Raw genomic sequence first — 15,337 nt, forward strand, 5'->3', positions numbered from 1 at the left:
TGCTCAGACCCCCATTCCAGATGGACAGGTGAGAATCCCAGAGTGGGGCCCAGCAGCCAGCGTCGCGCCAGGCACGCCCGATGACGAGGACGCCCGCTCGAGTACGAGAACGGCCATCTAGAGCAGTAAGCTGCACGGCGTATCAGCGCCTGGTAGGAGCTGCCGGCCGTGAAGACGCCCTCGGAGACACGATGGCCTCTGCATGAAGCCTGGGTCTGACCCTCCAGGTCCCAGCAGAGCAAGGGAGCGTCTCCTCCCAGGCCAGCACCACACTGCTAAGCTGCTGTCCTCAACCCCTGGTCGCTGGGGGACGGGGAATGGGCTGCGAGCACGGCTGCGTGGCCAGGCAGACGCCTCGAGCCTATGGGCAGACCAAGCAAGAGACGAGGCGGAACCCCAGTCCTCCACACATACTCTGACTTGAGGAAGCGAGTGGTTTTGATGATCTGTTTGGTGGCTTCGACATAGCCGCTCTCACCGAAGTGCATCAAGGCAGCCCAACAGGCTGCACTGATGCCTCCAGGCCGGGAGCCCGCGATGGTCGGGGAAGCGTAGATGCCGCCCTGCCAGTCTGTGGCCACGAAGAACTGGTGGCTCCTGTACTTCTTGTCACTGTAGAGCAGCACGGAGGAGCCTTTGGGGGCGTAGCCATACTGCGGGGCAGAAGCAGAGAGGTGAGCGCGGCTCCGCAGGCAGGCCCGCCCCGCCAACTCCTCACGCACACGCTCCTTCCCGGCCCGCGGCCCCTCGCACGAACACTCAAACTCAGAACGTTAAGGGTGGAGGGCTGCAGGGATGGGGCTGAAATGCTCTCTGAGGGCTGAGGCGTGCGAGCCCCCCTCGCCAGCACGTGGTTTCTCTGATGTCAACAGGACTCCAGCGCGGTGCGTCGGGATGCAAGAAAGATAAATTCCCACTGGAAACTGGGGAAAAGGCCGGAATTCATGACACCTGGAGCAACTAAGATCACGCCCTGACTCCCTTCCCGTCTCTTTTGCTCAGTATTGTACTTCCTTTGTAAGAACAGTACGGTGTTCAGAATCTAGAAGCTACCGAATCCAGCCTAAAAACAACCTACGTACTTGGTTTCCTTGCAGACACGTGCCCTCCTAGCGCGCTGCCTCCACTCCCTGGCCCACACCGGGAGAGACGGCAGGGAAGACGGCAGGGGCAGGGGGCCGAGGCGAAATCCAAGCAGAGCTTGACAGAAGGAGCGCGTGCAGAACAGGTCTCCACTAGACTCGCGATGAAAACAAGCTCTGCGAGCGTCGTCGGAACAAAGCACCCACTCCTGACGCTGCTACTTCTCTCACGTCTGCATGTAGCTTCAAAGCGTTCCTGACCAACCTAGACTTAGTTCCCGGCCACCGGGGGTGGCGGCATCCGAATGTGCCTGAGCACGCGGTTCTTCCCTTTCCCAAGGGACTCTCCCCTTAGCGGGCGGCTGTCACGTAGGGCTGGCAGCCAGCGTGGCAGCTACAGCACTAGCATACGTCCTCTCGGGAATTCTACTATCCACTTCATCACTACCCTCCACCCCCCCAAGAATCGCAAAGCTTCAGGGAACATTTTTCTATGGGCCGCTGTCCTGGCATGTCCCGGCTACATAGAGTCATGAGGGCAGAAACGCTCTCAGCCATATGCCACAAAAATAATAGGTCCCTTTTCGCAATCACGTGTCACCTTTAGCACCATATTTTGTCACCAGAACCAGCTACGCGGGTGAGAGCAAAGAGCCAGATTTAATTTTACTTTTTGGGCGGAAGTTAATGCTTTAACCAACTTATTTCGTTGATAGTATTTGAAATAATCAACTGCCTACTCTGATGAACTCTGGTCCCTTCCCTATCTCACCTTGTGGGTATCAGCTGAGATGCTGGTCACGCCTTTCACCCGGAAATCGAATGGCTGCTCCAGTGGGTATCCGGCTTTCTCCATAAAGACGATGAGGAAGCCCCCCAGACAAGCGTCTACGTGAAGAGGTATTTTGTATTTGACAGCCAGCTAGTTCCAAAAACAAAGACCACAAGAGAATTTCATGTAAGGCCATATAACAAAAACTCTGCAAGACACAGTGGAAAGGTGTGCTGTAACCCCAGGCCACTACAGACTGTGTCTTTCAGGCTTTAAAAAACTGGCTAGTTTGACATTCCTAATAAAGCTCATCTTTCAAATGTATTCAGGCTTCAAAATAACTCCTCTGAAATGTGGTATTTTATATTTAAATATGCAGGGCCTCAACCTCACTATAAAATCAAGCAGGAGACGAGTAGCCCTCTGATGCAGGGGAAAGGTCCCGGTTTAGTAACTGCAGGGTGGGGCGGAGGGGGTGCTGGGGGGCGGTGCTCTTGGATGCCAGCCTCTGGTAGGCAGGCTCCTACATGCAGCTCACCTTCCCGGCCGAATCGAAATGCCAGTACTCTTTCAGAATATCCAGTTTCAACAAAGTCTTCTTCCCACAGCAGAAGCCAGTAACTTTCTGCGGCTCCAAATGGAGCTGTAGGGCTTCCTATGGGGCTCGGGAAACTTGTGCACCAATCTAAACCCACACCTCCCTCTCCTTGCCGCGTACTGCACTGTTAGATTCTATTTTTAAATCTCAACTTGAGGGCCCAGCAGCCAATTTCTCCCGCGTACCTTGGCCACTTCCGGGACAGGATCGATGATGCCATGAGGAAACTGGGGGGTAGAACAGACGAGCATGGCCGTGTTCCTGGAGATGGCTCTCCTCATTGCCTAGGGGTTTAAAGTGGAAAGGAAAATGAGAAGCCACGTTGAAGTTCCTTTTCCGTGCTGCTGCTGAGAGAACTCCAGGCTAGCAGCTCCGGTCTGCACTCCTCTAGCCCGCCTCTTCCGCCTCTCCAACCCGGGAGAAGCCCGCACCCCGCGATGGAGGCAGCACGCAACACGGCCAGAGGGGTCCATCTGGTGAGGCCACAGCACGGCAAATCACTGTGGGAGGAAAAAGGGCATCGGGCCAAGAGGCAGAGAGGCCTGTGCGAGTCCCCATCCCACGCACGAGCGTGGAAACCTGGGGCAAACGGCTTAACTCCACCCAGACAGTTGCCTCACCTGTGCACTGCAAAAGGACAGATAGTCTCGACAGCCTCCCTGGGTTGTCACAAGGCTCAGACGCAATTCTTACAGTGTCCAGACACTGGCGGGTTCTCCATACAGGCACGGCATAAAGAAAATGACTAAAGGACTACTACTGGCTCTTACAAAAAGAAAGCCTGCCATCTGTGACGACATGGATGAACCTGGAGGACACTCTGCGAAGTGAGGGAAGCCAGGCAGAGAGACAAACGCTGCATGACCTCACGTATGTCGGACGTACGACAGACTCAGAAGCACAGAGTAGCACGGCGGTTGCCAGGCCGGAGGATGAGGGGCACCAAGCTGCAGTGATGCCTGACAGGAGTTCTGGACCGCTCGCAGACGGCCATGTGACCACGCCTAACAATACTGCACTGTGTGCCTGACGTCAGCTAGAGGGCGAGAGAGTGGCCTTATGTATTCTAACCCAGGAAAAGGAAAAAGAAAGAAGATGGTAACTATTTGGGGAGACGGAATATGCTCCATAGTGCGACTGGTGACCAGTCTGCAGTGGGCACCCGTGTCATCAGACAGCAGCTGGCACCTGAGATACAATTTTGTATTTGTCAATTAATTAATTAGTCTGTTAATATGTCAATAAAGATGGCCGGCAGACATAATGCTAGTGCTAATAAATTGGGTAGTTTAGTTCTGAAAAGATACAGTGACTATTGTATTGGCGAGGATATGGATTCGGGCCCACGAAAACCACAGGGAGCGTCCTGGGGCAAGTCAGTCCGTGCTCATTTTACAGAGAGGAGAAAGGGACGTTGCGGAAGCAAAACCCAGATCTGCAAAGTCTCAAGTCAGGGCCTGGACCTTCTTGCTATCAGAGCTCATGAATTCATGAAAACCCTGAGCCGCGCTCCATCACTGGCTGGTGGCAGCTTGTCAGCTCTGGCGCCTGCAGTCAAAGGCCTCTGGAGCCTCTCTGCGCGCAACGCTGGAAACGCCAGTCAGTCAGGTGTGTCCCGCTCCTCACCATCCATGGCACGAACAGCCCTTCAGGGGAACTCACCCGAACATCCACCTCCATCATTTTGTTCAGTGGAACCCGGATAATCTTCATCCCAAAATAATTGGCTGCTTTGTCAAACGCAGCATGAGCACTTTGGGGGGCCACACTAAAAGAGAAGAGGGAGATGAAATTCAGATAAAAACAGGGTTCAAGAGAGAGCCTAGTTAGCAGCTCATCTATGTTACCAGGAGTAAACTTCTAATTATTTTCCTCACATTTTTACAAGTGCTTATATTGTCTTACTTTTCTTTTTAAGCACAAAGGAAAAGAGGCCAACTGATTTTCTGCAGAAATCTTCTCCCTATGGTTTAGGAAACCCCCAAAGCATAAATTAGGGCTGACAGGTAGAAGACGAGGGACTGGGAATCTGGATCAGAGCGGCATCAGGCAGAGCCTTCTCGTGTTGGCCATCCAAAGCCAGGGAGCCGTTGGCGGGGGCATACTGACATGACACGTGGCCAAGCAGGAACCCAAGACTGCTTATATCTGGTCAGCGGTTCCTTCCAGCTCTGCAAGCCCACGAGCCTGTGAGAAACTATAATTCCCACTGCTCCTACACACTTGGAAGCAGCGCTCCCAATATACTGAAATGGGGGCGCCTGGCTGGCTTGGTCAATAGTGCCCACGTTGGGTGTAGAGCCTACTTAAAAAAACAAAAAAAAGACAAATAGCACTGGAAAGGAGACTGAGTCATGGTTAAGTATTTGCTTTCAGACTTCTCTAAATTACTGCACTCTCAAAATCATTGTGCGCCCTTTAAGAAAGGAAAGACGCTATCGCTGAGCACCGAGCACTACAATTTATGTATGGAGAAAGATGGCGGCCTGATTTAGTCTCTTAGGCTAAGGAGGAAGCACAGCATGAGATCACATGCAACCCTTAGTCACTGACACTTGTGGGAAGCCAGGAACCGCGAGGATGTAGTACACACACTCTGGGCAAAGGGAGGGTCTAGAGAAAAAAATGCAGCCAAATATCAAAGTTATGTCCATGGGGTGGCATTATGGGTAAATTTCAAAAAGATTTTAAAAATTTCTCCTCCCAGAAAACAGCCCTCAGGCTGAAATTTTCTTAGGAAGCACCCTGAGGTGGCCTATTATATTTGGGTAACCTTCACTGAACTTCAGGGAATTAAAAGAGTTTTCCTTAGGCTCCAGATCACTTATAATAAACATCACAGAATTCAAAAATGTAGTCCTGTTACTCTGTCACTTTTAGAAAACGGATCTCATTCTTGCTTTCAGCATATACCACGTATAAACTTGGGGGTTGGGAAAGGGGGTGACCTTTAAAATTAACTGGCTGATCCACTTAGGATTCGGTGGAATGTGAAGGGATAAGGGTCAAGGGTGCAGGACAGGATGAATGAGGACTGGAACCGCCAGAGGAAGAGGGAAGAGGAGTAGAAAACAGATGGTCAGGTTGTTTCCAACCGCAGTACTCCAAACAGATAAACCCAAAAGCCACACATACATACATTTCTGGAGTTCTGATCCCGTTCTCAAAGGCCAGGTCCCGGTAAGCTTTGCAGGCCATCAGTATGCTTTCTGTCCCCCCAGAGGTCACCTGAAATAAAGAAGAGATGGCATCCACGGAGTGGAGCGAGGGACAGCTGTCGGCACGCACGTCCCGCCTTATCTTGGTGGTGTCTGATGAAGCAGCAGGTAAGGTCTGGGATGCGCTCTGCAGAACAGACACCGCATGTCTTCCGGAAGGAAATGTGGCTTTATCGGCTGAGCCCAATCCTGGGTCAGAAGAGTAAAAACTACAAAATACGAAGGAGCAGAATCTCTACACTGTATGGAAAGATGCCCTATCTCCCCAGACGTCACCAGCGTGCGGTCTCTTTACACTTCTGCTACTCGCCCAGATGCAGTCAGGATAGAGCATTTTACATTGCTCAAAAACATATCAGGATTACAGAATCGGATTTAAATCTCCAATGCCCACTGCAGGATGAAACTGCAGTCACAAGTGTAGGGAACTAGCGATACCTCAGAAGACCAAGAAGAAAAGTCTAGACATTCCCAAGGGGACTGTGGTTTTGCCAAGTTTGAAAAAGAAAAGCAGAAGCCTCTACTTAGAAGTTGGTTATCTCACTTATCTGAAACCAAAACAAAAATCCTAGTGCTTTTAAATGACGTAAAATGTCTTCCTGAAGCTGGGCCTCGCCCTCTGTTATCGGTGACTTTATCAGAGTACTCCAAGCACGGAGCCTGAAGTCTGACACCTAACAGAACCTCAACTAACATTTCTCAAAGCCTGATCTGGCTCCCCGGAAACCAGGGCCAGCACAGGCACACCATACCCACCAGGCTCTCTTTGGATGACATCTAAGAATGAATCATCTCAGGGGAGTCTGGGTGGCTCAGCTGGTTAAACATCCAACCCTTGATTTCAGCTCAGGTCGTGATCCCAGCGTTGTGAGATCGAGCCCCACAACGGGCTCTGAGCTCAGTGGGGGTCTGCTTGAGGTTCTCTCTCTCCCTCTGCCCCTCTCCCCTCCCCCTTTCTCTCCAAATGAATAAATAAATCTTTTAAAAAAAATGAATCATTTCAAAACAAACAAAAAAAGCCACAGCACTGAGCTAGGTGGTTATTTTCTTAGATTTCTCATCTCTCAAGATTCACACAAGCTTAGATAACTTTTTCACTGTACAGGTAAGAAAAGTGAGCCCCTAAGACTAAAATAATTCACCCAATGCCATCCGTTAGCATCAGTTGATAAAAAGTAAAACTTTTGCCACAGCAACTTCTTACTAGACACCTCCCCAAAGGCAAGGGAAACTAAGGCAAAAATGAACTGTTGGGACTTCATCAAGATAAAACGTTTTTGCACAGCAGAGGAAACAGTCAACAAAACCAAGACAACAAACAGAATGGGAGAAGATATTTGTAAATGACATATCAGAGAAAGGGCTAGTATTCAAAATCTATAAAGAACTTATCAAACTCAACACCCAAAGAACAAATAATCCAATCAAGAAATGGGTAGAAGACATGAACAGACATTTCTCCAAAGACATACAAATGGACAAAGACACATGACAAAATGCTCAACATCACTCAGCATCAGGGAAATACAAATCAAAACCACAACCTCACACCAGTCAGAATGGCTAAAAGTAACAAATCAGGAAACAACAGATGTTGGCGAGAATGCGGAGAAAGGGGAACCCTCCTACCCTGTTGGTGGGAATGCAAGCTGGTGCAGCCACTCTGGAAAACAGTATGGATGTTCCTCAAAAAGTCGAAAATAGAGCCACCCTATGACCCAGCAATTGCACTTACTGGGTATTTACCCAAAAGATACAAATGTAGTTATCCAAAGGGGCACCTGCACCCCAGTGTTTATAGCAGCAATGTCCACAATAGCCGAACTATGGAAAGAGCCTAGATGTCCATCGACAGATGAATGGATAAAGAAAGTGTGGTGTATATATGTATGTATGTGTGCCCGTGTGTGTGTGTGTGTGTGTGTGTGTGTATAAATACATACATACATACAATGGAATATTATGCAGCCATCAAAAATGAAATCTTGCCATTCATTTGCAATGATGTCGATGGAACTAGAGGGTATTATGCTAAGTAAAATAAGTCAATCAGAGAAAGACAATTATCATATGATCTCACTGATATGTGGAATTTAAGAAACAAGGCAGAGGACCACAGGGGAAGAGAGGAAAAAAATGGAACGAGACAAAACCAGAGAGGGAGACAAAACATAAGAGACTCTTGATCACAGGAAACAAACAGCGTTGCTGGAGGGGAAGGCGGGGTGGGGGGATGGAGTAACTGGGTGATGGACACTGGGGAGGGTATGTGTTGTAATGAGCACTGGGTATTATATAAGACTGATGAATCACAGAGCTGTACCCCTGAAACAAATAATACATTTTATGTTAATTAGTTGAATTTAAATTTTTAAAAAAGAGAAAAAACAGGAGGAAAACAAAAAGGAAAACTTTCTACATTTGTGCATTTGGTGAAGCTTAACATGAGACGGAATGAGAGGGGGATTTCTGGAATTTCCTAGAATACCCACACAGAGGACAAAAACACCATTGGCTACAAAATCGCAGTGGTCAGGAGTTAAGTGGAAGATGAGCGAAGAGAAGTTAGTCACACTGTGATTCAGGAAGTCTTCACGAAACACGTGCCCATCACCCACAAAGTAATACGCTGAACTTGGGTACAGGATGCCTGTTTGTAGCCTCTGCACTTTTCTGCTGGAGAAGATGAAAATGCTTATAGTGGAGGTCAGCTCTGTGAATCAGCAGCTCGCCCTGTGGTCTAGCACAAAACCTCAGACGGTCACATGAGGAGCCAAGCGAGCTGTGAAGCAAGTCAGGAAAGGACCAGCAACGTCCAAGTCTCTAGTGCATCAGCCTCTTACTAAGGTCCAGTAATGACCTAAGCCAAAGGATTTCTAAACCCCTAGTCACCCAGCACACACGCCCTATTTTTAGTCCAATAACTAATCAAATCAACATCATTATTTGTTGGGCAAACAGCAGTGTACTTTTGACTGTAAAAGCAGGAATACCTAAATTCTGCCTCTAATTTTTATTTCTGATCCCCAAATTCTGTGTCTAAACACACTACTAGGGGCGCCTGGGTGGCTCAGTCGTTAAGCATCTGCCTTCGGCTCAGGACGTGATCCCAGAGTCCTGGGATCGAGCCCCACATCAGGCTCCTCCGCTGGAAGCCTGCTTCTTCCTCTCCCACTCCCCCTGCTTGTGTTCCCTCTCTCGCTGGCTGTCTCTCTCTGTCAAATAAATAAATAAATCTTTAAAAAAAACATTTAAAAAAAATAAACACACTACTAACCTCCCATTGCCTTCTACCCTCTGTGCCCAAAGAAAAATGGAAATTTAACTGTGAAATCAGATGATAAAAGCTTCGATAACTACTTGTAATATTAGTCAGCTTCTTCCGACACTTATAAAAACTCTCACTGTAATATACGAGAAGTATGTCAGAGAAATAAGAGGAGAACATGGCCTGTTGGGAGAATTTTCTTTCAGATGCTATTTGGACCCAGAGACCTTTGCGCAAGCCAAGACTGTTCCCCAGGGCAACAGAAGTTCTTTCCGTATACGAAATCACTTCTCATCCATTCTAACTGAGGCAAATGAAGTCAGTAACAGGAAAGATAGTTTAGATTGAAGAACAACGAACAAGAAGAGCTTCAGACCTTGGCTGGGAATATGCTAGAGGCTGCCCAGCCATACGGCTCTGTCTTCTCATTTCCCACCTCTGAACTCCAAACTTTTTTCACCAAAAGCAGCTCATCGAGAAAGAGACAGAGAGATGGAGAGAGACAGAGACTGAGAAGAGTGAGAGAAACAGAGGAACTCAAATTACCCCAGAGGTAATTAGCTCCTTGTAAAAGTCTAAGTTTTAGAAAAGACTGGGATCTCAGACTCCATCCTTCTCCCAATCCCGACACCGTAGCAATGCAAAAATACCCCTGCGGTTGGACTTCAGCATTAAGATGAAACACTGAACCTGTCTCACAGCTACTTTCTCTCCTCCCAGCCCACCTGAAAGAAGGAAGAAACACAGTTGCAGAAACCTGCAATAACGACCACCAAATAAGGAAACAGAGAGAATCCGATGCAATCAACTTCAAATACTGGCAGTGAAAAAAAGAGACAAGTTACTAAAGCACAGCAGAGAGCAAAACACAGTTCCTAATCCCTCCTCCGAGCCCTGAAAATTGTCCAGCAAGCCAGCGAAATCCTGAGGATTCTCATGAACACCCCCCAAATCTTCAGAGAAGCAAGTGGAGGGGGTTCCTTATCTTCTGATCAGTGAGTGGTAGACATGGCAGCTAGGGAGAAGCAGGCAACACGGAGAGAGAGAACATTGGGACTGACCCCTCAAAGTCAGAGATACAGGATGGGTTAAAGAACTAATCAAAGCCCGAAGAGTTACTGTCTTCCAACTAGGCAGAGTGAACTCTAACAGGTAACTTTTAGCAATATCTCAGAAGAAGAGACCCAGATAGTCTAATACAGGTGGAACCAAGCGGCCCTCAACCAAACGCTCTCAGACGAGAAATCAGCCAACATGCATCAGAACAAAATCGAATGTTCTCATGAGCATGAGCCACAATGAAAGAAAATGGCATGGTAACTGTGTAAACACACAGAAAGAAAGAAAAACAGCAGCCTGCAAAATAAAAGCCTAACTTAAAAGATAACAGTCTAAGGAGAAGGGAATTCCTCACCACTGCTTGTCACTACAGGACAACGCGACAAGAACACTGTTCAAGAAAACACGAGCCGAAAGACTGGACACCAAAACAAGAGAATGAGACTGCAGACCTAAAACACAGAGTACCACACGACCCCGATACAGGGTTAGTAAGGACACGAGGGACGGAATAAACACTGCCGAGAATAAAGATCAGGACGTAGAGGAAAGGTTCAAGGCAAGTGTAATGAACCCAGGTTACAAAAAGACAGAGACTGAAAGATCACTGCCACTCCACACTTGTGTCCCTCTGGTTAGACACAGATAACCAAAAGGTGTTCGGACGTGGTCGCCAACCTGTGAAATCGTATACTCTAAGAATAGCTGAGTAGGCTAGGAAGAAAGCGGGGAAGAGAAGATCCAGAGGGAAAGAGGCTGTAAAGTGTACAAAGGTCATGTGTAAAACAAAAAAAGAAAAAAACAACAATCATGGCACTCCTACTTCCAGCAATATAGATTATACAGCTTGGGCAGCCCGCCCTCCCATGGGAAACAACTAAAAAGCCTCCTAAAACATGAAAATTTATTTTACATCCACCACTGAGCTTATAACATAAAGGAATATACTGAACCCAAACAGAGCAAAAATGAAGAATCCTAGCAGATAAGTGAGTGCCAGAGCTGGTTTCAACTTTGAGGGCTGCTGCCACCCCTGAGACCACCAACTCCCACTGTGACAAATGAACAGAAGGTAAACTGAGGGCCTGCCTAAGGTAAGGAGTCAAACAGGAGAGAGCCGGAGAACCTGGGACTTACACCCACATTTCAGGGGAACAAGGAATTAAACCCCACTCGTGCAGAAGAGGACAGCAAGAAAAACTGCTTTCTCAACCCTGACCTGATGCTCAGTAAAGAAAAAAAGGATCTCTCAAGAATGGCTCCCCAGACAGCTTGCACGTGGGTCTGCAGTGTGAACCCACGCTCCCGCTGGAGGATGAGACCTCACGCCGAGCATCACGCTCAAATCAGTTCCCGTGTGACGGCACCTCCCAGCGAGTCTCCGGCAACTGGCAGAAGTCATTACATATCTTCCCTGTGAAAACTTAACTTCAATCTAGGCCTCAGAAGTTCCCAGGAAGATGCAAAAAAAAAAACAAAACAAAACACCATCTCACAGGGGCGCCTGGGTGGCACAGCGGTTAAGCGTCTGCCTTCGGCTCAGGGCGTGATCCCGGCGATCTGGGATCGAGCCCCACATCAGGCTCTTCTGCTAGGAGCCTGCTTCTTCCTCTCCCACTCCCCCTGCTTGTGTTCCCTCTCTCGCTGGCTGTCTCCATCTCTGTTGAATAAATAAATAAAATCTTTAAAAAAAAAAAAACCATCTCACAAATATAAGGATATGAGACAATATGAGGGAAACCAGCAGAAACAGGTAAGGCTTGTGAGTAACGGAATTGTCAGACACAGAGTATAAAATAAGTACATGTGATAATATTTAAATAAACAAAACATAAGCCAAGGAAAGGAATGATAAAGAACACCATGCACGGGCGCCTGACTGGCTCAGTCTGCAGAACATACAATGCTTGACCTTGGGACCGTGAGTTCAAGCCCCACGTTAGGCATAAAGCTTATTAAATAATAATAATAATAATAATAATAATAATATAAACACCTTGAGCAAAAACCTAGTCTAAAAAAAAAAAAGGAACCACCAGGCAGACTAAGACAAAATTCTCAAAAATGAAGAATACAATAAATGAAGTTAAAAAAAAACAATGGAGGAACTCAAGTGCAGAGGAGACACAGCCGAAGAGGGAATCCACGAAACCCCTGTACTCATCTCCCAGCTCCAACAATGAGCACCTCACAGCCCGTCTCTCCTCCACCTGCAAACGCCCCGGCCGCCGCTGCTACTGAGAGCACCAGCTGTTTTCACAGCTAATCACACACCAACCAGATGCATGGCAGCCCTTCTCACTCCAGCCCTCGTGTCTCTCAACCTCCTTTGTGCTGTTTGTCTCTCCGGGTGTGTTCCGGTTCATTTTGTATAAGTCCTGCTCTATAAATTGGACTTAGGAGCCACGCAAGTATTTTGCATTGTTCTAAATGAAACAAGGCTCTTTGGACAAATGGCTGAGTTGGGGTCTGAAAATGCATAAGGTAAACCTGGAATATCTCATCAAATAAAAACATTTTCTCAAAAAAAAAAAAAAAAAAAGGAAAGAAAGGAAGCTTTCCAAGACCACGTGAGTCATTCGAAAGAACCCAGAGGCCACAATGAAGCGGCTCCCGCTGGTCAAAATGGGCTAATCTGAGCACCCATCAGAGGAGCAGCTACAACGGACTAAAGCACGTGGAGCAGTCCGTATTTTCCACCCCACTGTTGACTGACATGTGAATTACTCCCAGGTTTCAACACCACGGACAACGCTGCTATGAATACCCATCCATCCTGACGCACACGTGCCAGTTTTCCCAGGGTAAACCTGAGTAGTGACATCTCAGGATCAGGAGATTCGTATTTCCTCAACTTGTCCAGATGAGGCCCAACTGTGTTGGGGTTGCTTAACTGATGGTCTCTTGAAAGTTCACGGAGTCTCTGGCACAGAATACCTATGGACTGTAAGTATGCTGGATGGATCGAAGAGGGAGGAGGAGGGAGAAAGGAGCAGACAGAGCAGACGCACAAAATATTTACAGTTACCGAATCCAGGGTGTTGTCCGCTCTAGCTACTTCACGTTTAAGATTTTTCAAAATACGAAATGGAGGAGGAAAAAAATCTTAAAAAATATACAATAAAATGCGAATGCTCTAAAAATTACAAAAGTTAACATTTCTACGTTGCTATTATCTGGATTTTCTTACTAATAATCACATATTACTTGTATAACAAAATGTTTTCAGCAAACTCTATTTTAAGCTAGAAAAAATAAGATTATTGGAGGCCACCTGTATATACTTACACATCCACAGGAATCCGGCCCCCCATTGAACAGGGAACAAGCTATCCTCACAATCTCCGCCTCGATCTTTCGCAGTCCCGGGAAGATATCTGGATGCAGTGGGTTGCTCCATGCAAAATCTCCATAAGCCTGCAAAGAAATGCACGCAGATATGAAGTAGGATGGGTACGCTGTATGGGACAAAGAACCATGCACTAGACAAAAGTTTCTAGGCATCAGGCACAATACTAGAAACTGGAAAAATGGTAAGATATGTGTTCCCCTCTAAAGAAAATCAAAATACAATGGAGACAGACATGCAAATAAATTATTCTACAGTGTGGTGAGAGAGGAAGTAGAAATGCAGTTAAAATCACATACTAAAACACCAAACAGACCCAGCTTGCAACCTTAGCTTTGCCTATTACTTCTAGCTGTGTCATCTTAGGTCCGAAAAACCTGAGGTTCAGTTTCCTCGTGTGCTCAAGGGCATAATCATGGTACCTACCTGACAGGGTTCTGGCACTAAGTAAATAACAGAAGGCACGCAAAGCCCTTAGGAGAGCCCGCGGCACAAGGCAGCCATTGTTCTGAGTACCATACCAGAGCTGTGCGAGGGATGGAAGGAGACCTGAGGAGGGAGTAACAAACAGCCCAAGGGGTCTGAGTGTCTGTACCAGCAGAACCTTGAGAGATCAATGGGAGTTCGTCATTTAGAACAGGTGGAATGAAGGAGGGGAGGGAAACATGATAAGAGCAAGGTACACTCAGTGAAGAGGGAAGGCGGAAGTTCGTGTTTACGTGGGAAAGTAACAGAGGTGGTTGAAACACACAGGTGGGAGCTGGCTCACGACGGGGCTTGCATTTTCTGCTACGTAAGCAGCTGGGGTTTTACCCCGTAGATAGTGGGAAGCCACTGAAAGATTTTTAAGCCGAGAAGTAAGATCAGAGCATTATGTCAAGATATAGCTGAGCCAAACCTATAGTATTTAGTAAGGCAGAAGCAGTTTCATAGTTATCGTAATCAAACACAAAGACCTTAGAGACTGTTAGGTCCAATGCCAATTTTATATGACAAAGTGGGGTTTAGGAAATGAATTTGATCAGGAAAGGAAGAAGCTATAGGCAACTCTAAAGTCAACAAAAAAGGAGAATTATTTCAATTGTAAGTGAGCCTACTGCTCATTCTCAGATCGTTTGATCTCGGGTGGTACAGGAAATGATGACCCAAGTGTCTGTTCCTCCTCTCCTCTCATCGAACAAAGCATGTCTTGTCCTTAACATCCTCAAATAATGGGGAACTGACTACCTTCCCTAGCAATCTGCCCTCCACATGGGGCACCTACAAAGCCTGGAAACATAAGTAATATTGTACTTTTTTACGGACGGAAGATGTCTCTGACGATGTTACCCATAGTCACCTATGTGTGAGTAAAGAGAAACTTTCTGAACTTATTTTTAACAATAAACTTTCCTTAAGTAATTTTTTTATTTTTTGAATTACAAAAGCAAGCAGACAAACTGAGGTAGGACGAAGGGCACAGACCGCCCACACTCCCCTGGGTGCTGGCATTCACCTTCACGAGGAGTTCGGTGAGCTCCTCTGCCCCGCTGTATACCGCTCCGGAGGCCTTCCCTTCCTGCCAGAAGACGTCTGCGGAGAAAGTTAAGACCACTGGGTCAGTAAGCAGGAACGTCCCCCAAATACAAAGAAATACCTCTGGGTACAAGAGACAAAAAAAACTTTTGAGCAGAAACCCGGAGGTGTTCTTCTATATTAAATCAAGAAAAAGAATTCCAATAAAGACCTAGCATAGCAAAACAAAGATGAAAGATCTTCCACTATTATGAACAATAGTGTGAAAAAGATATTAACAGCATCCAGGTATAACAGAGTCCAACAATGACGTCCTTGCCCCCAGCTGCCTTCTACCAGTAGAAAATTGTTCCTTTATCTATGCTCATTTTGTGGTTTCTGTATGGCTATCTTGACTTTTTCTCCCCTTCCTATCCAGTCAAAGGAAGTGTGAGAACTGTTATGAGCAGAGCTGGCAGGGAAGAGCAAGGCAAAGT

General features: G+C 47.0%; 1 protein-coding gene across 1 annotated transcript in view; it reads right to left on the reverse strand.

The window, feature by feature from the left end:
* Positions 1 to 15,337, reverse strand: part of SGPL1 (sphingosine-1-phosphate lyase 1) — a 52,181-nt gene that overhangs the window by 4,930 nt on the left and 31,914 nt on the right. Inside the window, exons 5-11 of the mRNA XM_026504402.4 lie at positions 14,842 to 14,918; positions 13,286 to 13,414; positions 5,592 to 5,680; positions 4,115 to 4,220; positions 2,638 to 2,736; positions 1,855 to 2,004; positions 415 to 653 (exon numbers count right to left, since the gene is read on the reverse strand). Of these exons, the coding sequence (XP_026360187.2) occupies positions 415 to 653; positions 1,855 to 2,004; positions 2,638 to 2,736; positions 4,115 to 4,220; positions 5,592 to 5,680; positions 13,286 to 13,414; positions 14,842 to 14,918 (889 nt within the window). The remainder of the gene's footprint in view (positions 1 to 414; positions 654 to 1,854; positions 2,005 to 2,637; positions 2,737 to 4,114; positions 4,221 to 5,591; positions 5,681 to 13,285; positions 13,415 to 14,841; positions 14,919 to 15,337) is intronic.

The sequence above is a fragment of the Ursus arctos genome, unplaced genomic scaffold, assembly GCF_023065955.2.
Source record: "Ursus arctos isolate Adak ecotype North America unplaced genomic scaffold, UrsArc2.0 scaffold_7, whole genome shotgun sequence".
Taxonomy (NCBI): domain Eukaryota; kingdom Metazoa; phylum Chordata; class Mammalia; order Carnivora; family Ursidae; genus Ursus; species Ursus arctos.